At 41.6% G+C, this 27,077-nt stretch overlaps 5 protein-coding genes and 2 long non-coding RNA genes across 12 annotated transcripts; 5 read left to right on the forward strand and 2 right to left on the reverse strand.

Annotated features, from left to right (window-relative positions):
- Positions 1-472: 472 nt before the first annotated feature.
- Positions 473-978, forward strand: LOC135339520 (uncharacterized). The gene is made up of 3 exons (XR_010396015.1): positions 473-557; positions 607-777; positions 859-978. It is a non-coding gene; the product is annotated as an uncharacterized LOC135339520 (long non-coding RNA).
- A 95-nt stretch (positions 979-1,073) lies between these two features.
- LOC135339616 (uncharacterized) lies at positions 1,074-2,676 on the forward strand. The gene is made up of 5 exons (XM_064535768.1): positions 1,074-1,344; positions 1,412-1,503; positions 1,573-1,795; positions 1,860-2,132; positions 2,185-2,676. The coding sequence occupies exons 1-5, from the start codon at positions 1,227-1,229 to the stop codon at positions 2,568-2,570; spliced, it is 1,092 nt and encodes a 363-aa protein (XP_064391838.1). The 5' UTR covers positions 1,074-1,226; the 3' UTR covers positions 2,571-2,676.
- Positions 2,677-3,116: 440 nt separating this feature from the next.
- On the forward strand, positions 3,117-4,564 carry LOC135339327 (uncharacterized). Its single transcript, XR_010395983.1, has 2 exons — positions 3,117-3,749; positions 3,821-4,564. It is a non-coding gene; the product is annotated as an uncharacterized LOC135339327 (long non-coding RNA).
- Positions 4,565-7,854: 3,290 nt separating this feature from the next.
- LOC135340187 (protein pelota homolog) lies at positions 7,855-9,575 on the forward strand. The gene is made up of 5 exons (XM_064536509.1): positions 7,855-8,034; positions 8,281-8,354; positions 8,410-8,481; positions 8,749-8,818; positions 9,468-9,575. The coding sequence occupies exons 1-5, from the start codon at positions 7,855-7,857 to the stop codon at positions 9,573-9,575; spliced, it is 504 nt and encodes a 167-aa protein (XP_064392579.1).
- Positions 9,576-12,998: 3,423 nt separating this feature from the next.
- Positions 12,999-17,634, forward strand: LOC135339611 (putative protein DDB_G0292252). 5 transcript variants are annotated; one of them, XM_064535759.1, is made up of 12 exons: positions 12,999-13,537; positions 13,607-13,906; positions 14,093-14,178; positions 14,236-14,524; positions 14,617-14,910; positions 15,015-15,468; positions 15,553-15,942; positions 15,996-16,295; positions 16,352-16,443; positions 16,500-16,728; positions 16,803-17,075; positions 17,128-17,634. In XM_064535759.1, the coding sequence occupies exons 6-12, from the start codon at positions 15,309-15,311 to the stop codon at positions 17,565-17,567; spliced, it is 1,884 nt and encodes a 627-aa protein (XP_064391829.1). In that variant the 5' UTR covers positions 12,999-13,537; positions 13,607-13,906; positions 14,093-14,178; positions 14,236-14,524; positions 14,617-14,910; positions 15,015-15,308; the 3' UTR covers positions 17,568-17,634. The 5 variants fall into 5 exon arrangements, with proteins under 5 accessions (XP_064391829.1, XP_064391830.1, XP_064391831.1 ...); XM_064535760.1 differs by having other exon boundaries at positions 16,038-16,295; XM_064535761.1 differs by having other exon boundaries at positions 16,041-16,295.
- A 10-nt stretch (positions 17,635-17,644) lies between these two features.
- On the reverse strand, positions 17,645-23,738 carry LOC135339610 (smoothelin-like protein 1). Its single transcript, XM_064535758.1, has 10 exons — positions 23,536-23,738; positions 22,801-23,193; positions 21,327-21,360; positions 20,919-21,151; positions 20,657-20,785; positions 20,152-20,496; positions 19,363-19,961; positions 18,633-18,723; positions 18,237-18,388; positions 17,645-17,986 (listed from the first exon to the last, which is right to left on the reverse strand). Exons 1-10 carry the CDS (start codon positions 23,581-23,583, stop codon positions 17,875-17,877), a joined length of 2,136 nt encoding a protein of 711 aa, XP_064391828.1. The 5' UTR covers positions 23,584-23,738; the 3' UTR covers positions 17,645-17,874.
- Positions 23,739-23,841: 103 nt separating this feature from the next.
- LOC135339615 (DNA repair protein RAD51 homolog 3-like) lies at positions 23,842-27,068 on the reverse strand. 2 transcript variants are annotated; one of them, XM_064535765.1, is made up of 10 exons: positions 26,907-27,068; positions 26,690-26,835; positions 26,548-26,633; positions 26,405-26,475; positions 26,109-26,204; positions 25,658-25,791; positions 24,963-25,094; positions 24,834-24,909; positions 24,459-24,580; positions 23,842-24,154 (listed from the first exon to the last, which is right to left on the reverse strand). In XM_064535765.1, exons 1-10 carry the CDS (start codon positions 27,028-27,030, stop codon positions 23,909-23,911), a joined length of 1,233 nt encoding a protein of 410 aa, XP_064391835.1. In that variant the 5' UTR covers positions 27,031-27,068; the 3' UTR covers positions 23,842-23,908. The 2 variants fall into 2 exon arrangements, with proteins under 2 accessions (XP_064391835.1, XP_064391836.1); XM_064535766.1 differs by having other exon boundaries at positions 24,025-24,154; positions 24,455-24,580.
- Between the last annotated feature and the right edge of the window lie 9 nt (positions 27,069-27,077).

Here is a 27,077-nt window from a genome sequence, read left to right on the forward strand (position 1 = left end):
CAGAACTCATTTTGTCTTTAATGCTGTAAAATCATGTTGATGAATTGAATTGAATAATAAGCCAGAAATTAAGATTAGTCACAAAGTTCCAGTTGTTGCTGCACTCTCCTTGTTTCTTTGACTCCTGTCTTAATATAGCAGGTGTAGCAACGATAGTTTTAAACTACTACGACTCATAGACTAACAGGAGACGTAATACAAGACAGATAAACGATCAAGAATTCCAAAATAACATGAAAATGCTGACTCAGCGGGTTGGGTAGGTTGGGGTTCTTTCAATGGCTTCTGTGCATTTACTGTAGGAATTGGAGGTTACAAAGAAAATTAGAAGATTAATTAACAATCGTGACCAACCTACATCTGCGCAAAGTCAAGGGTTAACCTTGGAATGCATTGCCCTGCTACGCCCACTCATAGACCCACTCGTAGACCCTTCACTTCCGCTTTTTCTGATTTCTGGCTTTCTGGTCCTACATGCGCAGTAGACAAGTGTAGATCAATGATGAAGACATTAACAGTTGACCTTGTTGTTACATCTTTATGTCTTTTTGAAGCACGTAAGTACTAACTGCTTGTCTGTGGTATAATTTTGACTTGTTGATACAGTTCTCTTGGCTTACTGTGGTCAAGAGATACCTCTCAGCAATAATCAAGTTCCTGGTTGCTACAGTACTAACGATACTGCTGTGTTTGCGTGTACTGTAATGGATTCTAGTCACTTTTATGGAACAGACTGGAGTGGTACTGTCTTCAACTGCCCCTCAGCAAACTCAATCAGTAAGAACAAAATCTTCTTGCCTCATATGCAGTTCAGTTCTCTTGCACGTGGCACTTGTAATGCTGGCACCATTGTTGCAGAGGGCACAGAAGTGAATGGTTCATTGTATACATCAGTGCTTACTATAGCGCCAGTTACCCCAGACATGAATGGGCAAACCATCATCTGTTCAGTTTCAGGGATTACAGTGATTGGTACAGAGACACTCAGAGTCGGAGGTAAAATAATACAATATAGCCTCTTAATTGGCAGTTTTTTAATCACAGTGACTCCTGAACCACCAATCAACACTAGTCTCAGTTTTACAATAATACCATCCAAAACATTCACTGTAAGTTGGACAGATGCAATAGGAGTTATTGGAGGGGTAGGTGGGTACCATACCAACGTGTCTGGTGACTGTGGACAGTGTACTAATGTGGGTATAGTGAGTGCCAATGTGACAAACATGTCATGCTCGGGATGGGAGCCCATTGGACAGACCTGCAACATCAGTGTCTACACAGTTACTGATGACTGTCAGTTTAGGAGTGAAAGTCCTGCCTTTGTTGTTGTACATCTGAAGTGTATGTTTAAATAATTATTGTGTATATAGGCGTGCATTCCACCTTAATATATATATATAAATTATAGTGCCAACAGTCCCCACAACTACTAGTGTAATACCGACTTATGACCTTAGTGGAGGCCTGTTGCGAATTGCAACTACCTTCATTGCAAATCAAGTGAGTTTACATGGAGTTCAGTTGTTCATTATTATAGTTTAGTAAAATAATGTGCTTTTGTATTATAAGGAGATCACAGATGAGAATGGATTCACTATCAAGTATGTGATTGTATACACTCACTCATCACTGGAGAGTGAGCCGGTGGAGATTCTGTTGGACTGTGCCTCAAAAACTGAATGTACACACATCCTCAAAGTTAATAATTCTCATGGCGAGTACTCAATAGCAACTGGTGCTGTGACTCCAGTGGGGAAAGCAATCCAACAGGACAACACTACCATAACGATTGGTGAGTTTACATGCAATAATGACTTGTTTTTGTAAAACTTGATTTTCATATGTTACACTTTTAGGAACAAACACTTTTGTACGAGTTACTGTGGATGTATTTCAGAGTTTCACAGCTGTCAACTGTTTTTTCTTCGACAAATACAATCACATCTCCTGTGAAGTAGAGTACAGTCAAGATTGCGATACCCTTATTCAGAAAAAAAGAAATGGAGCTTCAATTAATGAGTCAGATGTGGCTATACTCCTCAATGATATCTTACCATCAACACAATACTGCTTTGTCTTGACAGCTGAAAATCAAATGACTACTGTGAAAATACAAGGAAAATTCACAGGTGAGTTGTTATTGGCTAAAGCTGAAATTTGTGAACCCTTGTTCTATTCCAGGATATAGTGTAGAAAGCACCCTCAGCACAAGCATAACTACACACTCTACTCCAGGATACAGTGTAGAGAGCATCCTCAGCACAAGCATAATTACAAGTGTCACCATCTTTGTAGCTTTAGTCTCTCTAATAATACTTGTTGCAATTGTTATTGCCTGCTACAAGAAAAAGAGAAACTCAAAAGGTGACGAACCTGTAGAACCTGTTTATTACTCTGTTGTAAGGCCCGTGGCTGAGGAAGTCACAGCTGATCCGACTTACGATGAGATCTCAGTAGCTGTGAAAAAATGGAGGGATATCACCACAGAACCCAACGAAGCATACCACCCCGTGTCAGTGCAACCTAACGAGGCCTACCAAACAACCAACATCATGCATGATAATTAGTCTATACATTTCACACCCAGCTTGCTTCGTGTATTATTCTTTACGTACATGGACGCTATATAGATTGAGTCAGTTGCAGGTAGATATATAATCCATTTAAACATTGTGTGTGAGTGTTTTAATATTACATACCACGTGTTTAACGGGAAATTTTTCGCGGGTGCAAAATTTTTGCTATTTGGCTACAGAGCCCTCAACAGAAATGTTAGTGGGTTCTAATGTTTGCGTTTCAATGCCAAGAAACGTCACCCACCAATATAGCTTTGCAACTCTCTACCTAAAATGATGCACCTTGATGGCAGATCGGAATCCTCTGACTCTGATAAAGTTAATTTTTTTGAATTAGTTTATTCCAAGCCCCTGTCTAACACTCCTCAAGATGATGACGGTACAAATCTACAAGCAACTCTGGATTTTATAAATATCACGGATTTGGATGTTCTCACTGCTCTCTCCAACCTTGACCCTTCTAAAACAAGGGGCATAGATGGGATAGGCCCCGTTCTTGTGCTTTCGCTTTGTACCCTGTAATTCATCATCTACCGTATATCTTCTAATTTATCGGACACTTCTAATTACCCGGACACTCTTTTGGGCAATTTTCGTTGTTCTAATACAACGGACACTCCAGTACTTTAATATTACATTTTTTCTAAATATCCGGACAATACCTTGAAAAGTTGAGTTACCATTCATAGACGGCAAGTAAGACTTGGAGTGCTGCAGTTAGATATCCTTGAGGGATCAGTAACGGTGTTCGCCTCCAACTTTTAATTGCTTCCGGAAGCGGGGGCGTAGCTTCATTGCATACTCTACTAACCGTAGTAGCTAAGTGACCTTTGACCTGCCCTTATTTGTAGAAAAAAATTAATGATACTGGCTGAAGAAAACAGATGATACTGGATGGATAAACTGATCCAAAACTGGGATGATACTGTGTGTGATGTTTCTGGATGTGAAAACAAGGGAAAGTGATATGATACTGATGTTCCTGGATGGATGAAAACAATGAAGAGTTAATTAATCGAGTGAATAATACAATCATGATTGATGGATGGACAGATAGATGATTTTGGCTTAGACTGGATACTGTGTGGCGATGTCAGCCATTACTTGGGTAAAGGCAGCTTGTTTCGATTGAGGGGTTGACAGTCGCTCTCTCCACATGAACTCGTCAAGGTATGATGGCAACTGTTGTTCTGTCACCCCCCCGCATCCTCTTCAGCTTGATCTTAATTCTATTCCAATAGCTCTCAATGTTTTGTGTGTGTACCCCTGTGACGCTGTTCACAAACTCAATACTGTGGTTGACGGTGCCATGGGATCCAACATTTGGCAACGATGCTACATTATTGTAAGCGGCCCAACAGTCGGAATGTATCACTGTGCCTGGTTGAACATGTGCCTGTATTATAGGCAAGAGTGTGACTGCTCTTCTATCTGCCACTAACTGGACAAAGCCAGTGGCAGGGGTTGTTGACATGTCAGCCAACCCAAACACCCACAAGTCACTCCTGGGTCGCCTACCCCGTCCACCCTATTGTGTTTAAGTGTTTACAATATTATTGTGAGCACAATTTTACCTTAGGTTTGTGTCGGAACAGACTTTCATCGATCTGAACAATAACACCAGCTCCTCCAAGACGGATAACAGTTGCGATCAGCTTTGCTGAGCATACCTCTCTGAGCCATTGGTATATATCACACCCCGTGGATGGTCTCACCTCAGCCTCCATTGCCATGTCTGTCACAGGGTATTCTCTGGACCACCACAAAATGGCTACCAACCACTGTTGGAGAGTAATCCTACTCTTAGAGAAGAAACTGAGGTGTCTGATGCTCCTGGTGGTCTTACATTGTGGGCAGGACCAACAGACACCATCCGAGCCTGATGAAGACCTTCGCCGTTCGATCATTGGAATAGCACACCTATTTTTGTTTATTATTTTGATCACACCTATTTTTCCTTTTATTATAATTATGCTTATTATGGATATCCCTTATTATAATATAAGATACCTACCTTGTACAGTCGCAGGTAGTTGCAAGCAGTCCTTTACCCCTAAGATAACTGATAATACCCCCTGTCCCACCTCCCACCACTGTTGACATGCTCAAAATAGACATACTGATAGTGGATGGATGGATAGATGTACTTAGAATGCCATGTGTGAGCGAATATCCCGGCAGTAACGCACCAAGGTCAAAGATCATTTAGCTACTACGGTTAGTGGAGTATGCAATGATTCTACGCCCCCGCTTCCGGAAGCAATTAAAAGTTGGAGGCGAACACCGTTAGTGATCCCCTTGTTCTATTAAACTTAGCTAGCTCGCATGTAGCCTCGATCCCAGGCCGCTCTTCCTCGAAGAGAGGGCCTGGTATCGACTGTTTGCGCATGCGAAACTGGGGACTCCGGATATCATCGTTTATATCCCGTTGCTACGTTGTTGCCAAGTGCAATATGCTTCATATTGCACTGCTGAAAGTCATATTGCATTGACCGCAAAGTCATATTGCACTGACCGCAAAACGCCCCTCTGGCAATTAGACAGACAATTAAATTAAAATTAAATTAACACGCATGAGAAATAACAAGTATCAAAGTATGTCCAGCCATGCAGGAATGAATGTTCAGCACTGCTGGAGTTTCTTCTTGCAACCATGCAGGTTTTAAAATTGTCCAAGATTCATTTTGTGGAAGATTCTGTGTTCCTAGATCGACCTAGTCCTCGACATCGTGATGCATGTCAATTCTGCTTCACCGTAGCACTAGAAGTGGCTCTTTTTGCTGGGGGCATGAGCTGTTTTGCAGCAGTGTAGAAGCGAGCTTGCTTGGCTTGGTTATGAGGCCGAGCGTAGACCAGCAGCTAATACATGTATTCACTGAGTAGTGGGGTGGGGCTGTTTCTTTGCAGCCAGCAGTAAGTGGGGCGGGGCTGTTTTGCAGCACCAGAAGTGGGGTGGGGCTGTTTTGCAGATTTCAGTTGAAACTCCAACAATTTTGTGTCAAGCCATTCGTCGGTCATGCCAATCTTATACGCTGCAGATACTGGCGTCTAGAAGAGAGAAGAGATGGAGCTGTGTCTAGAGTTGTCTCTGTCTTTTTTTGTGCTGTTTATATTGTGTTACTAGGACAGTGTTATGTTGCTATGCCCTCGGGATATAAACTAGTTATAACACCTGCACTCGGGATGCATGGCATATATTGCACTCAGCCCTCGGGGCTGGCGTATGGCGCGCCGTGTGTTTCAATAACAATGTCTGCATATACATAGGAGTGTCCTGGTGTGAATATACCGACATAGCATGCACGTGCAATGATCGCCTTATGCAGTGATCATGTCTGCACATGCAACCATTAGTCTCTGCACATGCAGTGATCATGTCTGCACATGCAGTGATCATGTCTGCACATGCAACCATTAGTCTCTGCACATGCAGTGATCATGTCTGCACATGCAACCATTAGTCTCTGCGTGTGCAGTGATCATGTCTGCACATGCGACCATTAATCTCTGCACATGCAGTGATTATGTCTGCACATGCAACCATTAGTCTCTGCACATGCAGTGATCATGTCTGCACATGCAACCATTAGTCTCTGCACATGCAGTGATCATGTCTGCACATGCAACCATTAATCTCTGCACATGCAGTATAGTATAGGTGTACCTGAGTCCCATTCAGAAACATATACTTTGACCTGATGCAGCAGCTCTATTTAAAGCACGTGTATCAAAGATGTTTTACCAATCATGACAAGGTTCGGCACTGTTGCTATGGCTACTTATCAAGCCCCTCCCCCTTACAGGCTGTACAGAGGTTCTACGACACTGTCATGCAGGCACTACTGAGACACGTCAGGTTCGAAGGTGAGAGGTCTTTCGTGTGTAGAGAATTTGCAATAATGATCCATTGCAATGTGATGTATTGCAGTGGTCAAGTGCATCATCTTGGCCAGTCCAGGATTTGTCAAGGTTAGGTGGGAACAGAGATACAAAAGAAAGGGGATTGGAAACGAAATTTTTACGAAATTTTTGCGTGAAGCATTCCGCGTTATAGGGCGTGGCTAAAACTACAAAGGATTATATTTATAGTCAGCATGCTCATTACCTGTCTTGACTGCTGTACAATGTGCTGTACATAGAAACAGTGAAATTGATCATTTTTAATGTTGATTTTTCTAAAAAGTAAAGAGAATTTAGCTCTAAAAAGTCGACTAAGCAACGCAGCCACTATTACTAGACAAATAAATGCTATGCAAGAAGAAATAGCCTTTACTATGAAGTCGTAGGAGGGACAGGCCCGTGGTGTGTCTAAAAGTATACTAAAGCAGTTTAAAGGACTATACTGCAAACGTTTATGAACAGTACAGCTTATTTATAGCATAAAGCCATTCTATGTAGCACTTAGATAGAGAGCTACATAATAACCAAGTCAAGCAATGTCCTTTGCTGTTTTGACTTCACAGGAGGGACAGAGAAAAGTTGACATAGAGTAATTCAAGCTAAACTCAAAAAAATTGGAAGCAGAGTAAAGACAACGGACTTAGAGCTTGTCAGTGGTATAAGCTTACTTCTCTCAAGTATCTCCCAGGCCCTGAGTGATCTCTAGTGGATAGGAGAGCTAGAAACCAGGGATACAAAACCGTAGCGCAGTCCTCCATGTAATTATTTGCGAGCGCAATAATTACACGGAGTGCTTCACCGGATGTCAGTCCTTTTACATAGGGCGTGGGCGGTCGTTTCCAATCCCCTTTCTTTTGTATCTCTGGTGGGAATGATTGTAACTACACTGTATTTATGCTCAACATCTTTGAAAGCCTCTAACCAGTTTGGAAGGACTAGATTGCGTTTGTACCAGCTCTTACAACGCTGAGTATGATTATAAGCTTCATTTTGAAAGTATTAAGAGTTCTGATGGTCCAAATCCAATGATTTTCTGAAAGCTTAAAAGGAGCCTGTTCAGATGCAGCAGATGGTATGCTCAAATCCCAAATTTAGAATGGGCCACAATTTACGATTTTCGGGAAAAGACCATGGGCGTGTTTACCGTGCCCATGGTCTTTTGTTGAAAACAAGTTGAAAATATTAACACATTATCTGAAAGGCCTCTCTCTAAGCTTTCAGAAAATCATAAAATAAACGATTTTGGACCAACGGAATTAAAGTTATGACCGCTCAAATATGCTACTTAAGGTATACATGAAATGTCATAAAGCTGGCTACATTAGAGGACCACTATTAATGTTCCATAATTCTTTAATTCACTCGCACAACAATTATGACCGTGCAGGATCAATTCTACGAGTATATATACGGGGAGGCAGCCAGGCACGACGTGAAGGTGCTGTTTGAGAACAAGCCCAAGTTTCTACTAGTGCACTCGTCCTCAGGGCACAAACACACCCTCAAGGAAGTGCTAGCTGACCCAGCAGTGGCAGTGCGACTGGCAGACACTAAGGTCAGTAGGTCTGTATACAGTTTGTATGCTAGTGCAAAATGCTGCTGAAGTGCAAAAAATATTTTAACTGAATTTTGTGGGTCACTGTCATTGAGTGTACTGTGCCCTGTATATAATTATGTGTCTGTATACTGTCCCGGAGGGGGAGGGGTTATCGATAAGCAGAAATTACCAATCATGTGGAAATATATTATTGTACACAGATAAATTACTTAGTTGTTTGCCCCCCCCCCCCCTTCTCCCCAGGCCCTTGCCAAAGTGAAGACATTGGATGCTTTCTACAGTATGTTACAGTCAGAACCTAACAGAGCATATTACGGGTGAGTCCATACAGCCCCTCACAACTGTCACACCCTCACACCCGCCCCCACACAGTATACGGCATGTGGAGAAAGCGAAAGAGGCTCACGCTATCGAGATACTCATGGTCACAGATGAACTGTTCAGGTAAGTTCTCGACGTTTTGTGATTTGGTTTCTATTATAATTATGATAATTATAACTTGTTGAGATATCTATAGTGCACCCTTAGACCGATATTAGGGTTGTATAAAGAAGTGGCCTGCTAAATGTAAGACAGGTCCAAACACATGCTATGGAGCCTATAATCTAGCTGTATTATAGAGGCCGGGTAACCTGCTTTACTTGGTGACCACAGGGAGATCTTACTGTATGGTTATCAAGTGTGTGTCTGTGTCTGTGTCTGTGTGTGCAGATCAGCAGATGTTCCCACGAGACAGAGATATGTTCGACTAGTGGAGGCAGTCAAAGATGGAGGAGGAACTGTACGCGTCTTCTCAAGCCTGCATGTCTCAGGAGAACGTATGTACAACGCCCACTCACTGTACTTTACCCTGTGTGACTATTCCTACCACTATTGTATCATGCTTAAGCATTATTATGCCTCGAGGCGTAGCCGCACGAGGGATACGGTAAAGCTGACTGTGTGTGTGTGTAGACTCGCAAGCCACTCCCTTTTCTCTGATTGGACGGGGGCGGGAGAAAAGGGACTGGTGACTCTGGGACACATTTTGTGTCTCTACCAGAATTTGGGTAGAGATTATTCATTGATTTTTCCACGTGATCCAAAAATTGCGTGAGGTTAAGTAGAATTGCGTAGCCTGCAAAAGTGATCGCGGGCTTCTTAGCTACAGTTTAAGAATGGATGCTAGTGCTAGAAAAGAGAAGATGATGGAGTAATAACATCATCAGGCATTCAGCTAGGATATAGTCATCTAACTTCTAAGACACCAGCAGAGATTAGCTTGTTTTAGTTTTACGTGATGAGAACTGGCAGCCGAAAGTCATTGGTTGCCTAAAGCTTTTAATAACCTGTACAATACAAGACAGATAATGGCAGACGGCAGCAGTTGAATTGAGAGTAGTCAGACTTGTACAAGCTGTCTTAAATCGCTGCCACTCCTCGGTTTAAAGAAGGACTGCCAAGATTTCTACGTTCATCAGCTGTTCCATGCTAATCCACAAGTTGTGGCACAACAGACACTGGGACTAGTGACCAATCAGATAGCAGTAGACTTCTGAGCAATTCGAATTGTGATTCTGTGCATGTACCGTATAGCAGGTAATCTTTGTGGGGCAAAATATTCGTGGTTTTCGTGGTTGGAGCTCTGACCACGAATATTTTACCCACGAATGAAGCGACCTTTACCTGCAGTGCAAGCAGCTACCACGAAAATATTACCCACGAAATGTCTCAATATTAATTTGAGAAATGCATATCTGTTCAATGTGCATGGTGCTAAATTACACATCCTGTAACTACAATCTGCACAAATAAAACTCACTATAATTATTATAAAACAGTATACTGTATTCTCGTTGCTAATTAATGGAGGCATTATTCTGGGTAACGGTTTGTTCTGTATTTAAATAAGATGCATTACTTGCGCTACCGTTCCGGTCGTCAGGATCAGGCTGTATTGATTGCAAATCTTCACCAGCACCTGCATGCATGACACAACATGCCATAAAATTTATAGTTCTGATGTATACCGTTTCATTGATAAATGCCTCTGAATAAGCACGCATGGTATATAGTAGGCAATAAAGAGGCAATAAGAAGTGTACTTAAGACATGCAGTTAGTGTGAGTAACTTACTGTTTTTTCTCCACCTGCAACACAAACACCCTCCGAGTATTATTACTACCACCACCAACAACAACAACACCACAGCACTGGAACCAATAGTAGAGCCAATAATAAGCTTTGAATCTGAAAGGGAAATACACATAAAGTAATATGTAGCAATAAATGCTATACTTACCATCAGAACAGCGACATCCATCCTGCAGAATATGACTTATAGATGGCTGAAATGATTCATTGGCACATCTAGTTTGATTTTGGTCTAGAGTGCAATTAGAGTCACAAGATAAGTAAATTATTGTGTTGTGAGGAATAATCTTTTCAATTCCAGGTGGGATTTCACCAATGGTTGAGTTAATGTTCACCCTTGTAGAATTCGAGGTTTCAAGTTTGCACGGCAAAAGAACTAGTTCGTGTCTCTCAGTTCTGCCAAGTTCTAGTTCACTGTGGAAAATCACAGTGGAGTAGCAGATTCTGCCGGCTACAACAGGAACGCATGTTTTGTAGTCCTCTAGCGTGTAGTTGCTAGTGGTGTTAGTTAATTCACTATCAGATGCACAAGATCCCTCAATGAACTGGACTTGAGCTTGGAAAGTGTCACTTCTCTCATCACAGTGACTGTTAATTGATACTTCAATGCATTGGTCAAGAGTGACAGCAGAGCTTGGGTCTATCATGATAGTGTCTTCAACTGCATTATATATTCGTTCATAAAAAGAATTCCTGTATAATTATACTGTCCCGTGTATGCATGCACCATTGTGATAGCTTTCTAAATTATACTGCACTGCATGGTAATACAATTTTATTGTACTATCTATTTGGACATGGACAATACAATACATGTCAATGTAACTATATTATACCTGAGAGTTGTATCGATTCGTAAGTAAATTTATTCCTATCTTCATCAAAAGCAACGTCAACAACAAAATTCCAGATATCACCAATAAAATCATGTTCTTCTCTCAATACAGTTGAATTGACATATTTTTTCCTGACTTTTGAATACTGCTTGTCCAGGATATACGAGACACTGTGGTTCGACTGGTCTGAAATGGTTATCAGGAATCCCGAGAATGCACGTCTGCTCTCTTCAGAGAAGGTATACTGCATGCATGTATGTATGAATTATAATTATGACCAATAAAGAATAATATAAGCCTTACGATCCATTCCACATAGATAGGAGGAGGGTTGGAGGTTAGTGAGCAAGGGATGGACACTGTACTGTCATTTCGGGAATTTATTGGAGAATCTGTAAATGACGTATAGAGTCTATACACTGTAAAAAATGATGTGTGGTTTTCAACACAGAGTGCGCACTTACAGGAAAACCACACATCAGTGTAGATCTACCGTACGTATAGTTAATAGTATGGTTAAGAGTGCAGCATGGGATTAATAGCACGAGTATAACAAGGCTATAATTATATATAATTATATACGCACTGTATACAGAGGAGGTTGGTCATCATTTACTATATATACTAGTATAGATTTACAATCATTTTCAGTATGTTAGCTTAGCTATAGAATAGCTACTTTTCTCTCTTAATTATTAGTTTATACGCACATTCCTCCATAAAACATTACGAGTCATGACGAACCTCTTCTGCACACAGTATATGTATAATTATAGTTGCTTATAGTTAGCTGTGAAACTTACCAGTAGTGGCCTCAACAGGAGCACTGTGAAACCAACAATCTTCACTAACTGTATTCACTTCAAAATAGCACATGTTATTGTTCTCTCCAATGCATTCACTACACTCAGCTGTGAGTTCTTCTGTTTTGTTAAAAAACCCAGCTGCTGGTGTGCAGTTGCCACAGTTCTCTCCATAAGTAATGTTGTATCCTCCGATTCCACCAATACTTTCATTTGGAGAAGTCCACCCAAATCGACAGCTTCGATCTTGTTGAGGTGTCACCCTCACACGTGACGGCGGATTTGGAGTAACTATTCGAAAAATGATAACTATAATGATACGTTTTATATAGCTACATGCATGGCTGTTCTAATAGTCCAATTAAAAACAGCGAAAACTTACCTCCAATTCTTACTAGAAATGTTTTAATCCCATTATTGTTTAATCGACAATTAATAGTGCCTCCATTCATTTCAATGTTAGTTTCAAATTCTAAGATAGAAGTTAGGTGTTGATCATCTGTACAAGTCAAGTTTCCAAAGTAGGGACCACATATTCCAATGTAAACAGGTTCATCTGGTAGTGGACAGGTTGCAGTCGGGAGAGGAAGGGTATTGTTGGTGATAGTGTTACTGCTAGGGCAATCAAAACCAATACCATTCCAATCGAGTGTACCAACCTCAGCTGGAACTCGGCAGTGATATGTTACTATCTTTCCTTCATTGAAACAGCGATCTGCTGCATGCATGATTATATATAGGTGTTATATAAATTATCACCATTTAACTATACAGAATAACTTATCCTATAACTGACCAAAGGGTCGATCCAGTTTAGAGGATCCTATGTTCAGCAATTGTAGTAGTAGCACAAATCCTATAGTTGACATTGTAAAAGCTGGAAAGTTTCAGTTTTGTGTCTATAGACACTTTATTATTATTATAGCTACAATGTTTTGCATGATGTGCAGTCAGTGGCTTATTTTCATGATTCTACTTACTTAATATGTCACATGTCATGTAGACAATTATGTGCGAGAACTGATTGGCCAATGAATATGTTTTAGATTTAAATTTACTTCTCTATGCATGCAAAAACAACAAATGATTTCATTTTACCACACCTGTGATTCCACTTCACACATGTAAAGGTGCAGACAGTATGTCGGTAGGTCTCATGACTGCATGGCTACGCATGACGTGCATAATTATGAGTATAGCTCAAATAACAGTATAGCAGCATACTTATACTTATCTTAGCTATATATACACAACACCTACTAACATACTATATAGCTGTTACCGATAACTCAAGAACTATGGATTTCAAACTATTTTTAGCTATTATAGTTTTATGTGCATTGAAAATATCATGCCAAGTCAGCTTGGTACGTAACTTCGATCCAAACGACTGCATCATCGAAGAAACAGTAGTTACTCTGACGTGCACAGTTGAGGACCGTAACAATGGAAATGGGGCAACAGTAATAAATGGTAGTCAATCTATATTTGATTGCCCAAGTGTCAGCAAAGTTGAAAACAACATAATTTACTTAAGGCATGCACATATGGAATCTGCCACAGCTATGTGTGGGGAACTCATTTCAGGCCGAATAGTGGAAGTGCAAAATGGAACATACATCACTCAAATTTACATTGCCACTAACGTTTCCATGAATGAGGGATATGTAGAATGCCGTGAATTTGGACAACAAGGCAGTTCACGAATACAACTGGCCAACATCGAAGGTGTGTAACTCAGTCTAAAGAATATAATTAGGCAGTTTATATGTGCATATAATATATACATGCATGCAGCTCTTCCACGTCGTCCCACCTTATATGTGGAATTTCTCGATACTTTGTTTCGCATTCACTGGAACCAGTACAACGAGGGTCTGACTAAGAGTTCAGACTCACACTTTTCTATTAAGGTGACTGGAGAGGACTGTGGTAATTGCACCAACCTTGATAGGATTGTGAGCAATGTCACCAACCAGCTCTCGTGCACTGAGTGGGAGCCCAATGGACAAGTTTGCAATGTTACTGTCACAGCAGTCGCTTCTGTATGTGGCTTACAACAATTTATAAGCTCTTCACGTCTAGTCTATTTAAGAGGTGAGTGCATGTTAGTTAAATTTTTATAAGCTGAGCATGCAATATTGAACTTGAAGTTCCCATGTACATTGTATAATGCTAATTATTACATGTATATATCTCACTAATTTTCAATTGAATTCGTCATGCATTGCTACTGCATGCACATTAAATTATCTCGGACATGCATAAGATGTATACATGCAGTTCCAGAGGCTCCAATCTTGGAGGACCTAATGCCTGCTTATTCACTAGACCTGGAGGAACTTCAAAGCATGCAAATATTATTGGCTGTAAGTTGCCAGTGTCATGTATGCACATAACACAATGTTTACTACATACAATTATAGATTGAATCCACTGTTGATCTTAATGGCCTTCCTATTGCCTTTCAAGTGAGCGTGAACCGTTCTACTGACCGATGGGATAATAATCCAGAGTGTTCCCTCAAAATTTTTGCCGGCAACAAATGCATTGCAAATGCTAATGCTCTAGTAAAGTATCGTTGTGAGATTAATTTCCCTGTTAACAGTTGTCAAGAACTATTTTTGCAACCAGAGCAAGACGCGGACTTTCAAATAGGAATTTTTTCAGAAAGTAGTATTGGAAGATCATCTCTAAATTTTTCCAATATACCTTGTAAGTTGACTATAATTCTACATATATAATAATATAGTCAGAACCAATGCTGATTGCTGTTATTATGCATATGCATGTCTTTATACATGCAGCTTACGCCCATTTAACGGTGCAGTTTTTATTCACTGACCCACAACAGTCCCCCCCAAAATACAACTTTATCTCTGTTAACTTTCTTCAACTACACGACAACATAACTTCTATGATTAAATATGGTTCCAACTGCCAAGCTCTTGATAATCAAATGACGATTGTTGGCTTTAATGTGACTACTCTGACATTTCCTGTTCGTGGTACCATGGACGATATTTGCTGGATTGTCACGATTAGTAACATTTCTAAGTCTTTAGCATTTCAGGGAAACTTTAGTACAGTGGATTCATCAGGTAAAATTTTTAGTCTGCCATGTTGACTGGGTTAAATAGAATCTATAAGCAAAATATAAAGTTGATATATAAATATTATTATAATTATGTTTGCTTCCATGCAGATGCATATCAAGTATCTTTTGACTACAGTATCAGTGCTGTGGTTTTTGCAGCATTCGTTTTGTTCATCATAACCTATACTCCAACTGTAACATGGTATACCCGAAGAAAATATAGCAAAAATATAAATGTTCAGGCTAATAGCAGTATCAAGTCGGAGCTGTTGTCCAGTGAGGCTGAACATGATATACATAAACAAAATAGCTATAAATTATAGTTTCTATGCTGAACAACTTATAATATGCAACACTGAGTTTTGTTTTTAGCAAGTCAGTTTAATTTTAACCTCCTTCTTAATGTCAGTACTTCCTGTGGATATACACATGCATATGATGTGTGGTGGTTTGCTTTATTTGCATGCAAGAAGTAAAATGCTGAATTGCCAATGCCAAGAGTACTCTTATCTATACTTTTATAGATCTAGAATGATTTTTTTCTGGATGCTCTTACTCAAAGGTATATATGTAGCTAAATATGTGTGAACTACTAGCTAGGTACTTATACATGCACGCATGCATGATTGTGTGTTTTCAACTTTAGGGGTTTTAACACAAAATACAATATTCCTGGGTAGAAACAAGATAACAAATTATTGTTACGATGAAAACGAAACTTTGATGTTTGTTTGCTCTGTTGAGGATGACAGTCACCATGCTGCCACAGTGTGGAGTGGGACAGCATTTAACTGCTCTAGTGTGTTTTCGATCACAGACAACCAAATATACTTGGCTCATTTACAATACAGCTCATTTGCGTACGGCTCTTGTAATGATGGTGCTTTCTCTGCTGAGGGTATTGAATTTAATAATTCATTGTACACTTCAACTCTTACTGTAATGCCGGGCTCTCTAGAAGTACCAAATGGAAAGACGATTGACTGCAGTCTCTCTGGAGCTACCATATTTGGCTTAGTAATTTTTCGTGTAGGAGGTAAGCTGGATAACATATGTATCATTTTTGTATCTCTATATAGACTTACACAGTTGTACCTGAGCCCCCTATTGGTAATGGCCTTACTTTTTCAGTAGAGACTTCCCAACTTTTAACAGTAAGTTGGACTGAACCATTGGGAGTGACTGGTGGAGTTGGTGGATTCTTAGTTGATGCATCCAGTGATTGTGGACAGTGCATTAATGTGGGTATAGTGAGTGCCAATGTGACAGACATGTCATGCTCGGGATGGGATCCCATTGGACAGACCTGCAACATCAGTGTCTACACAGTTACTGCCTATTGTCAGATCCAGAGTGAGGTCCCCCTCTTGTTTGCAATACACTTTAAGTGTGAGTTTATATACATTCATATCACGGATTTATCACAGATTTATTGTATATTGCAGTGCCTGAAATACCAAATATCACTGCGATTATTGTAACGTATGAACTCAGTGGTAATTTAAAAAGAATAACAACAACTCTTTCAAAGAAACAAGTAAGAAAAACGTATACTAATCAAGTCATGCATGCCGCCGAGTTTCATTAATGTAGAACACAACGGATGAGAATGGATTGACTGTCATCTATGTCCTTGCGTACACCCACTCATCCATTGGAAGTAATCCGGTAGAGGTGCTACTGGACTGCTCAGAGAGCATTGACTGCATGGATGTATTCGAGGTAGACCAAGCTCAAAAGTTTGGAGAATATTCTGTTGCAGTTGGTGCTATGACTCCAATTGGGAAAACAGTTCAACACAGTAACAACAGTTTGACAATTGGTGAGTGTTATCCTCTAGTTGTCAAAAATGTTTATCTTGTGGGATCTTTTGTTTTTAAATTATGTCATATACAGGAGTAGCTAATACATTTATGTATGCTACTGTGGATGTGCTTGAGAGTTACACTATTGTCAACTGCTTTTTCTTGGCAAAATATGACCACATCTCCTGCCAAGTGGAATATAGCCACGATTGTAACAGGCTCTCTAATAGCAAGCGAAGAAGTGTGGTTAATGCATCTGACGTCTCTATTCTCCTTGAAAGTATCTCTCCTTCAACAGTGTACTGTTTTGTCTTGACAGCTGACAACCAATCGCACACTGTGAAAGTGCAAGGGAATTTTAGTGGTTTGTTGTTAGTGAGACGTGTGTTAACTGTACGTACTTCCCCTGCATACAGGATACAGTCTACTGAGCAACGCGTGCAACTCCAGCAACAACTCTGGCAACAACTCCAGCAACAACTCCAGCAACAACTCCGGCAACAACTCCAGCAACAACTCTGGCAACAACTCCGGCAACATCCTCAGCACAAGCTTAATTGTCATCATGGGTGTCACCATCCTAATGGCTTTAGTCGCTCTGATAACACTCGTTGCAATTATAATAGTGTTGTACAAGAAAAAGAACAGCTCAATAAAAAGTGATGAACCTGTAGAACCTGTTTATTACTCCGCTGTCAAGCCTGTGGCTGGGGAAGGTGCACCTGATCCGACTTATGATGTAATCTCAGCTGTTAAGATGAGAGATATCCCCACGGAAGCCAATGAAGCATACCACCCCGTATCAGTGCAACCTAACGAGGCCTACCAAACAACCAACATCATGAATGTCAATTAGTTTGTCATACGACTCAGCCTTAATTTTTTGATTATTCATCATGCACGCTAGAGTCAGTATCGTTGTAATTACACAGATTTTCATTTAAACATTGTGTCTGAGTGTTTCAATATCACATACATAATTCAGAATCAGCCAAGTCTACAGTATGCACAGTAATAGCACAAATTATACAAATGCATGTATACCTAGATAGCTTTGCAGTTTGTACGACACATGCTATAATTATTATTATAACGAAAATAAAAACAGGATGAGCTCTAAAACACAAATGTCAATTCGAGGGATGATTGTGTCCTTTGACTGACTAGTTGAAGTGCTGGTAGATGGTAACTAGGAAGGTCATGATGCTCCTAGAGTCGGGGATCTTCACCATCACCATGTCCTCCACGTCCAACATCTCTGGAATGCCCGCTTCCCTGAGAGGGGGTAGGAGTGTACGTCAGTGATATGAATATAGTCATGTAATATAGAGTTATCCATAAATCTAGGACAATCCAACGAGTCCTTCAAAATTTAATCTCATTCCTGTATTTGAACCTAAAATCAATCAGTATTCTACATCACATGATAATTAAATGATTAACTATTGTATTCCAAAATAAAGCTGTGGTTTTGAAGTAGTAACTTAGCACACGCTCTAATAACAAAAGGTACCACAAAACGTACTTTGCAGCTTCGAAGGCGATGGTGAAGTTTTCGCGAGGGTTAGAGGGTGAGAGATCATCATAGGGGACCTTATCGGGCAGGAAGGAGTGCATGATGGCACAGAACGCCATACCATCAGACCAGCTGCCTCGGAAGTCTTTCACCTCAACATTCTGCAATAGAGACGTAATACATAATTGTGTGTCTATAAAAGAGCACTAGTAGCTTTTGTTTGTTGTTGCTAAGGTTGATAGCGAGGACCGTACAATGTACAATGTATAGTGGGAACAACAAGCACACAATTTTCTCAACAGAGGATGTAGGTTGGGCATTAAGGTATTACCATGGTGATCGCTTAGCATCATGCATTCTCAGGATGTGGTACAAGATACAGAGAGTGTGCAGTTGTACTCTTACCTCATAGAAGCGTGTCTTGTGTTGACACCAGGCCAGTAGTTGTCCAGTGGCACTATCCTTCTTCTTAAAGTTGGCACCTTTAGCCTCGGCTCTGAAATGGGGCAAAGAGAGGATAACTAGAGCACTGAAGTGTTAAACCCTCGGCTGTTTAAATATAGCACGAATAATAGATCTATAGACCGGAGGAGTGTTATACAGTAAATGCAGTAGTTGATTTTAGTGGATGACCCATTTACTTGTGGACTAGGATTCAGCCAAGTCAGCAAAGAAACTTGAAGTCTTAGAAATAATTATGGTTCTTATAATTAATAATGTTCTGACCAATTAGGCCGTAACCATACAATAAAGATGTGGGTGCATGGAAACTGAAGTGATTGAGGCTGTTTCACAACAATATCCGTTTAGTAAGAATCTTATGTTTACATTTCTCATTTCATAACGTTAAATAATTCTCTGAAAAAGCAACACACTATAGTTTTCTACTGTAGTGACCCTTTTCCATTGTTCCTGGTACAGGATCACCTCAGCTGCAAATAAACCCCTTGAATAAAGGCCGCCCTCAATTGTGGCTATAAGTAAGCCCTGCAGCCTACGTGCAAGTCAACCTTCTTCGCTTTTATTTTAAAATCTGGCTTAAAAGTGCTAGCTCTTGTACACCCTCTAACACACATCACACATCACACACTGTCATTAACACCCACCCACTCCACAACAGACACCAGGCACTCACTTGTCTCCACTCTCCTCCTCCATGTTGGACCACTTGCTGCGACTATCGCGAGCATTATCCATCTGTTTCTTATTATCCAATGCCTTTCTCTCTCGATAAGTCATCCTCGGTTTATCATCTCCCGTGGCCGACGTAGTCTTCAGTCTCTCTTCCCTCGCCTTCCGACGTGCCTCTCGACGAGCTTCGTACGAATCCTCGTCAACGCCATTACTAACTGATGGCTTCTCGCTCTTTTTAACCTCTACCGTCTGCATCTCCTTTGACCTCTCGGCACGGCGACGTCGTCTCTCCGCCATACGAGCCTCGTACGACTCAGGCTCCGCCTTCTTTTCTGGCTCAGCTGCATCCACTTGATCCTCTACTTGATCTTCTACTTGATCTTCTGACGGCTCTTCTTGAGGTTCCTCAGGTTCTTCATTTGCAACATTTGATTCAGGTTCCACCTCCTCCGGTTCTGGTTCTACAGATTGCGATTCTACCATTTCTGATTCAACTGATTCCAGTTCCGGTTCCACCACAGGTTCTGGTTCGTATTGTTCATCATCAGCTGTCTCCTCTTGTCTCCTGCGGCTCTTTGGCTTGGCCTCCGGAGCATTGTTCTGAGGTAGAAATAGTTGTATTTATTATGGCTAACAATCCATGAAAGATGATAATTACTCCTACACAAACTTGACTACTTCGAGGAATGATGGACACATGTACAACACAAAATTAATCCGAAAATCCGTGCTATAGACTATAGATCACATGGTACTAATACAAATATCACATGACATTAATATAACTCACTGGTGAGGGTCGTCCCTTGAGACTACCACGGAAGTCACTCTGAGCAGCTGCCCCGGTCTTGATCCTTTTTATCTCGGGACCTGCCGCTTTTCGCAGAACATTTCTGAAATCGACTTGCTCCCCTTTTGGTTTTGCCTGAGGGAAGGCCTTTGTTGTGTCGATCTTTGTCGCCTCTGCCTTACGTAGTTTCTTACGGAAGTCTCCATCGATGCCCTCCTCTTTCTTAGTGAGTACCTCAATGGGTAGGGACGTCTTGACCCCCACCTTACTGGGGTCGTAGGAGGACCGCCCCCCACGATATTGGTGGGTATCTTTCTCAGAACGCCCACCCAATTCCTCAGATTCCTGTGGGGAGCAGGTAATGTAATTATATATTTCAAGGAAAATAGCAATAGTTCTAACAAGATATCAACGGGATTAATCATATTCGTACGTGTACTTTATTCTACTGGTTTGAAACTACAGCTATTATATCAACACTCATCTACATGCCACACCCACTGACCTCATCGTCATCATCTTCGTACTCTTCCTCGTCATCGTTACCCTCGCTAAGCTCCTCCCCCTCACTCTCTCCTGGCTCATCTGCTGAGTCAACAGCTGCCTCGGCCTCCCTGGGCTCTGGGGATAGCTCCTGTGAGGGTGTACGTGTAATGTGTGAGGGTGTGTGAAGTGTGAGGGTGGGGACGGTATATACGGCTTGTTACATAGAAAATATAATTGTAGCGTAACTAAAATGCACAATACCAAAGACATACAAAACGTACCAGCTCTGGAGAATATTCTCGCACTGGTTCTGGGCTTGGCTCCCGTATTGGTTCTGGACTTGGCTCTCTGGCTGGTTCCGGAGTAGGCTCACGCGGTGGCTCAGGAGTGGGCTCCCTGGGGGGTTCGGGGGTCGGCTCTCTGGGGGGTTCAGGGGTTGGTGATCGAGGGGGAGGTGATGGCTCCCTCTCTGGCTCAGGGGTCGGCTCTCTGGGGGGCTCAGGTGATACAGCCTCTGTGAGGGGGTGGGTGGCGTTATTAGCTATATCCCATGAAAGCTAACAATGGATTCGCAGCACAAAATAAATAAATCTGATTAGTGTATGTGAGAAAGAGTTTATTTAAATGGAGCCAAGAGCCAGTTGCTTAGTGAATGGATCAAAAGAGACCTGAAGCGCTAAGGTACTAACCTTCAACAATCTCTGCCTTCACAACTTCAGGAGCCTGTGTGTGTGTGTGTGTGTGTGTGTGTGTGTGTGTGTGTGTGGGTGGGTGGGTGGTAGAGTATACAGTCATTACACTAGCTGGCCTGTACGTATTATTGTGTGGTGTAAGTATGCAAATATCAGGTCGTAAAAGTTAATAATTATAAGAGATGTAGAGTCAAGGAACAACTACTTTACAGTCACTAATTACCCCCACAACTTTGGTATCCCTGGTAACTACCCCCCACAGCTATGTTATCCCAGGTAACTACCCCCCACAGCTTTGGTATCCCTGATAATTGACTGCTGGTCAAGCGTCCAATAACAGGCTCATAGCTACAGCATGCCAGGAATAACTAGCATACACACAGTCACTCCCACTCCAGCCGACCAGTACACAGCCAACCACATCCAACAAATGTATCAAGTGCTATAAAAACATATCTACAAAAGTAATGCATTTTGGAAACACAATACAACAGCAACCATTACAAATCTCCAATACGATCGATTCTTACAATCAACAATGTATAGTTAGCAACTCTATTTGATGGTGCAGGCATTTTCTGTATCACTTTCAACTGCTAGTAATTGCCTAGTACGTGCAGGTGCTGCTCATAAATTAAAGTATTGGCTTCTGACAAATAAAGCACATGTGTATAAATACAATACTTATAGAGGATTGGGATGTACCCAATAGGCTGAGGTGTTCCATGCACAGTGATGTGCCCATGTAAGGTCGTTACGGGGTCAAGCTAATTGCCTATTGTTCAATGCTGGCTTCCATACTTAGGTATTGTAAACCGTTAAAAATGGGACTTGATAACATAATTATAATTAAGGGAAAGGCTTTGATAAACTGCATACAGTATATACTTATCTATATAGAGTGTTTGTGTTTCCTATTCAAATGATATAGAGGATAGAATTGCAATACATTAATTGCAATTGAGACACAACAAGATGGTGTAGGATTTCACAATGAGCCCCATCCCTCTGACATTGGACCCAGCTGCACATGTACTAAATACATTAAACCTGTTATTTGAATAATATAGCTTAAACTTGCGGAAATTCAGTTAGGTTTAGTACAAGGCATGGTATTCACTGTAACATGCTGAGCATTCCAGACTAATTCTGAATTGTTTCTGATGTGGTGAATGCCATATACAGCGTGCCCACATCCCATAAGAATACAGGCAGACACACATTTGTGACTAGCTAGCCAAAGTTTATGCATATACAGTACAACTCCAATCTGCCAAATAACCATCCCCTATAATTATACCCAATTCACAAACGCCCTAATAGGTGGGGTAATTGCACACACTAGTGGTCAGTGAGCTAATCAATTGGGCAGATCTACCGTACACACTGCTCTTGCTAACAGAGCTATAATTATTAGCCCACTGTAGGAGGTCCATGTTGCATGCTATGTAACATATATGTATTCACTCACCTTCTCAGGTTCTGCCAGTTCTTTTGGCTCCGGGGTGACCGAGCTATATGAGCTAACAGATTCTCTGGGGGAGGACCGAGTGGATAAACCGTTGGTCACCCCCGTCCCTGATGACTTTCTACGTCCCTGGTTTCTATAAGGCATCTCGTTAGATTTAAGATAGCTGGTGGTCGCTGTGGACGGCGGTGTTTCAAGCGTGTTATCGGTAACGTTGACTTTGACTGGGAGGATGTTGCCTGTTACGGAATTTGGGATGGACACACTTTTGGGGGCCTGCCAACCAGCCCGGCGGTAGTTGCTGGAGCCAACTTGCTTCTTTGATTTAGAGCCCTTGAGATTACGGATGGCTTTACGGATGGCCGATCGCTCCTCGTAGTCTTCAGCACCATTCAGCTGTAGAGTGTGTGTGTGTGTGTGTGTGTGTGTGTGTGTGTGTGTGTGTTCATGCTCTGAGTAGGTCTATTGACTTAATTCATGACACCATGCAATACGATGACATTCACAGTGAGCTGCTAACGCACTGCTAATGAGTGTAACGTAAGCAGACACCAATGTATCATGAATACATACAGTAGAGCCAGTTAGACCAGCAGGTCAGGTGAGCTAACTATTAAAGCCATGGTTTATAGCCTGCAGGCATGGTCAATTCACAGATTCTAACAATAACAGAGCACTTAGATATTGATTATTTGTCGCTCATGGTATACTATATATCATTTACACCACTGCACTCACCATCTCTTTGAGAGCAGCTTCATCTAAACCGTCATATTGATCTGCCATTATAGCTTGTGTAATAGATCTCTGCACTTGCAGTCACAACAACTTCTGTAGCAATCTGTTCTTTAGTACAGTGCGCACCTCCTATATAGCTAACAGTAGCTGGAGTGGTCAGGGGTAAGGAATCGCTTGAGCTCACAAGATGACTTCACTGATGTGTTGAGGGCTAGTCTCTATAGGCGATCATATAACCACATCAGTTGTAGTCAAACATGCACTTCCTGGTTTTCACCAGCTATGAATATCATTAGTGACAACAACTTCACATAAGGTAATAATGATGAGATTGGATATTTGGGCATTATATGAATGGGAACTCTACTGTCATTCAATGTTCAGGATGTGGTCTCTTTGGTAACTGGCCGCCAGCTGACGTGAATTCCTTTGCACTGAGCTCAGACAATTCCTCCAGTTTTCTCTTGACAGGCTTCGAGTGGGCCAGTAGTTCACTGTCAGGGACCTCCAGCATGAGCTCATCCAGGCAGTCATAGTCATAGTCGTCCTGCTCTGCGGGGGGTATCTGGGTGGGGGGTGTCGAATCAGACTCGGACTGAGCGTCCCTCACTCCATCACCCTAGTGGGGGGGGGGAGAGAGAATAGAGGTACTGAAAGCATTTCCCTGCTAGACGTTGGAGTACACATGTGTAAGAATTTACTGCACACAAAAAGCTTTAAAAATGCTTTTGAAAGAACAATGGGCACTAAACATTAAGAGAAGGATCAAAATTGCTCAACCATTACATTGCTAAACCTAATGATGCAGTAAGTACATTTAGTGCGACAAAATTAATTATGAATTTATAACTCAGTGTACAGTTCTGAGGTAATGATGTAGAAAGAACAATCAGTACTCCACATACACCCACTCACTCACTCACAGTGATCTGAAAGGCAACAGTTTGCTCTCTGCTGTTAGGGCTCTTGAGTAGCCAGGCATATCTCACCCCTCCACTCCAGTAGAGCACCACCCTCACCGTGGCCACGTGCCCCCAGCTGTCTCCTATGCGGGGGAGAGGGCCTGGTTAATTAATGGATACGCACACTTTTACACAAACATAGTCCTTGTATCCGGCTAAATACTCCCACAGCAGCTTGTAGAGATTACATTACAAGTACAGAATTACCAGGAACATACTTGGTCCCCCCTACTCATTACACATGTAGTTACAATGTGTTGCATCGCTTGGGAGAGCACCACAATACTTAGAGTTCTCATTCTCAAATTGAAAACAGGATGTTGAATCAGATCTCACCTAGAGCAGGAGCCAGCTGTGCCGTTTTATTCGATCCCTCGCTAATTTTGGTTGTCATTTGGTTGGTGAGAACAACCTATTTGGGGGGGGGGCTGATTTCAGCTGACGATGCATTTAGTGGGAGCTTACGGCAATGTGTTTTGTAACAGCCAGTTGTATGAGGTTCTGAGACAGACCGCTCAAAATTCGGTTCCGGAGCCCCATGTCCTGAAACCCGTACCGGAATGGACTTGCAATACTGTCAACCACCACCATTTTTACCTAGACAAAGAAACAAGTAGGGTGTAAGTTCACACGCTATTTTTAATTAAAGTCTGGGTGGCAAAGCAACCAGTGTTGGTCTGTGCCAAGCCTGTGTTTGCAGTCAATGCCCTAATAAGGGCATATGCCAGAAGCGTGGAATTCAGTGGTGGTACAGTAATTCAATTATAGGGTCAATGCGAGCGGTTAATGGTCAGGTATTTGTGGTATGCAAAAGAATGGATGGATACCCTATAAAGAGACTCAGGCTATTTAATATACGATGGTGTGTATTGCCAAAAGGATGAAAGAACAGACGAGAATGTTGAGAATGGTAAACAAATAGGACAACAAAAGAAACCCAGTTATCACAACCACCTGGGTGTGTACATGTATGAGCTATGAGCATGTGTTACTATACATCTTAAAGGGACGAAGAGCACAAAGATTAAAAGGGCGATTCACGATCGTAATTGAACAAGTAATAATATTATCATATCAAATTCCAAAAATTCAAAACTTGATTCTTATATTGATTCTTACGAGTATAATTATACTCCTAGTATATACATTTGTATTCTCACTTTAGGGTGTTGATTAATTATGTCTGGAAGGAGATTGACGAGAGCCACCAACTCGATGTAGTCGTGACAACGATAGTAGTGTATCCCTGAGAGCACCCCCTCCAATGTGAACCCACTCAGACCAGCCTCCATGTCTGCAAGTGGTGGGCGTGTACAGCCATTAATGACGAGAACAGAGATAGTGTAATCAGAGCTGTATCACACTTAGGGTGTTTGTGGTCCACCACCTTTTTTGCCTTTGAACATAGATACTAGCTACAGATCACATTTCCTTTATAAAGTCAAAATAATAGCAGGTACTTAAAGTTACACGGAGATATCCCATTTTGTACTTAGTGCCTAGGAATTCATATTCTGGTTTTCGTATTCTGGCTTCTTGTAGATAAACACACCAGATACATGGGGGTTAGCTAATAAGAGACACTTATATTGCACTCTCAGACATACTGACCCTGGTCGTGGTTGGACTGAGCCACGGTGGTCAGGTGAGCTACAGCTGCTTTAGCCATGTCCACAACCCTCTCCACGACAAAGCTGCCCTCAGTGTCTGCAGGGGACACAGTAAGTAGTAATAGCTACATGTGTTAGTAAAACAACTTTTGCTGTATCTACAGATTACGCACAGACATCTGGGGAGTCAGTAAATCAACTCTATCAGAGCACAGTGTAAATACACACATTACTGAAATGCAAGTGAACACACCAATTACCAATACCCATACACTGATCCAACTATAAATCCCATACCTATATAGATGGCTTCCCCTCCCAGTCCTCCAAACACTTCCGGTATGGCCACGTCCACTGCCACCTGCATGCTACAACACACCATCACACAACACATACCTCACACACACACACCTCACACACACAGCACAGTAAGGAATTACCTGAGCTGCGTTTTTCCCAGACCAGGGGCTCCACAGATCTCGGTAATCTTGCCAACTGGCACACCTCCTCCCAGCATTGAGTCAACCTACACCCACACACGACACAAGTCACACTACACACTCAAATATAGGTACGCCATACCTGAGAGGAGAAAGTGACCACATGGGCGGCCTCCACTTCGCTCCTCAGCAGCTCTAAAGCACTCACACCCACACCACCCACACATGCACTGGTCTCTCTCGCAACCCTCAACACCTCCAAAGCCTCCGAATGAGACAAGCCCGTCTCTACATTAAAAGTGTCGTGCATGATATATTAATATTATAGAAACACACTCCAAACATTTTTTCAGGCTCACCCTTGCTCAAATCTATGATTCCTACATCTCTGAGGTCTCCCACTGTCTCGAAGCCAGCTGCTGAGAGCTTGCTAATGTGTGTGATGGCGAGTGGAAGAGATCTCAGTGTCAATGTACTTTGCATAGTGAACTCCACCCATTACAACCTTTGACCTCCATCCATCATGAACT

This window comes from Halichondria panicea, chromosome 8, assembly GCF_963675165.1.
Source record: "Halichondria panicea chromosome 8, odHalPani1.1, whole genome shotgun sequence".
In the NCBI taxonomy this organism is placed as follows: Eukaryota; Metazoa; Porifera; class Demospongiae; order Suberitida; family Halichondriidae; genus Halichondria; species Halichondria panicea.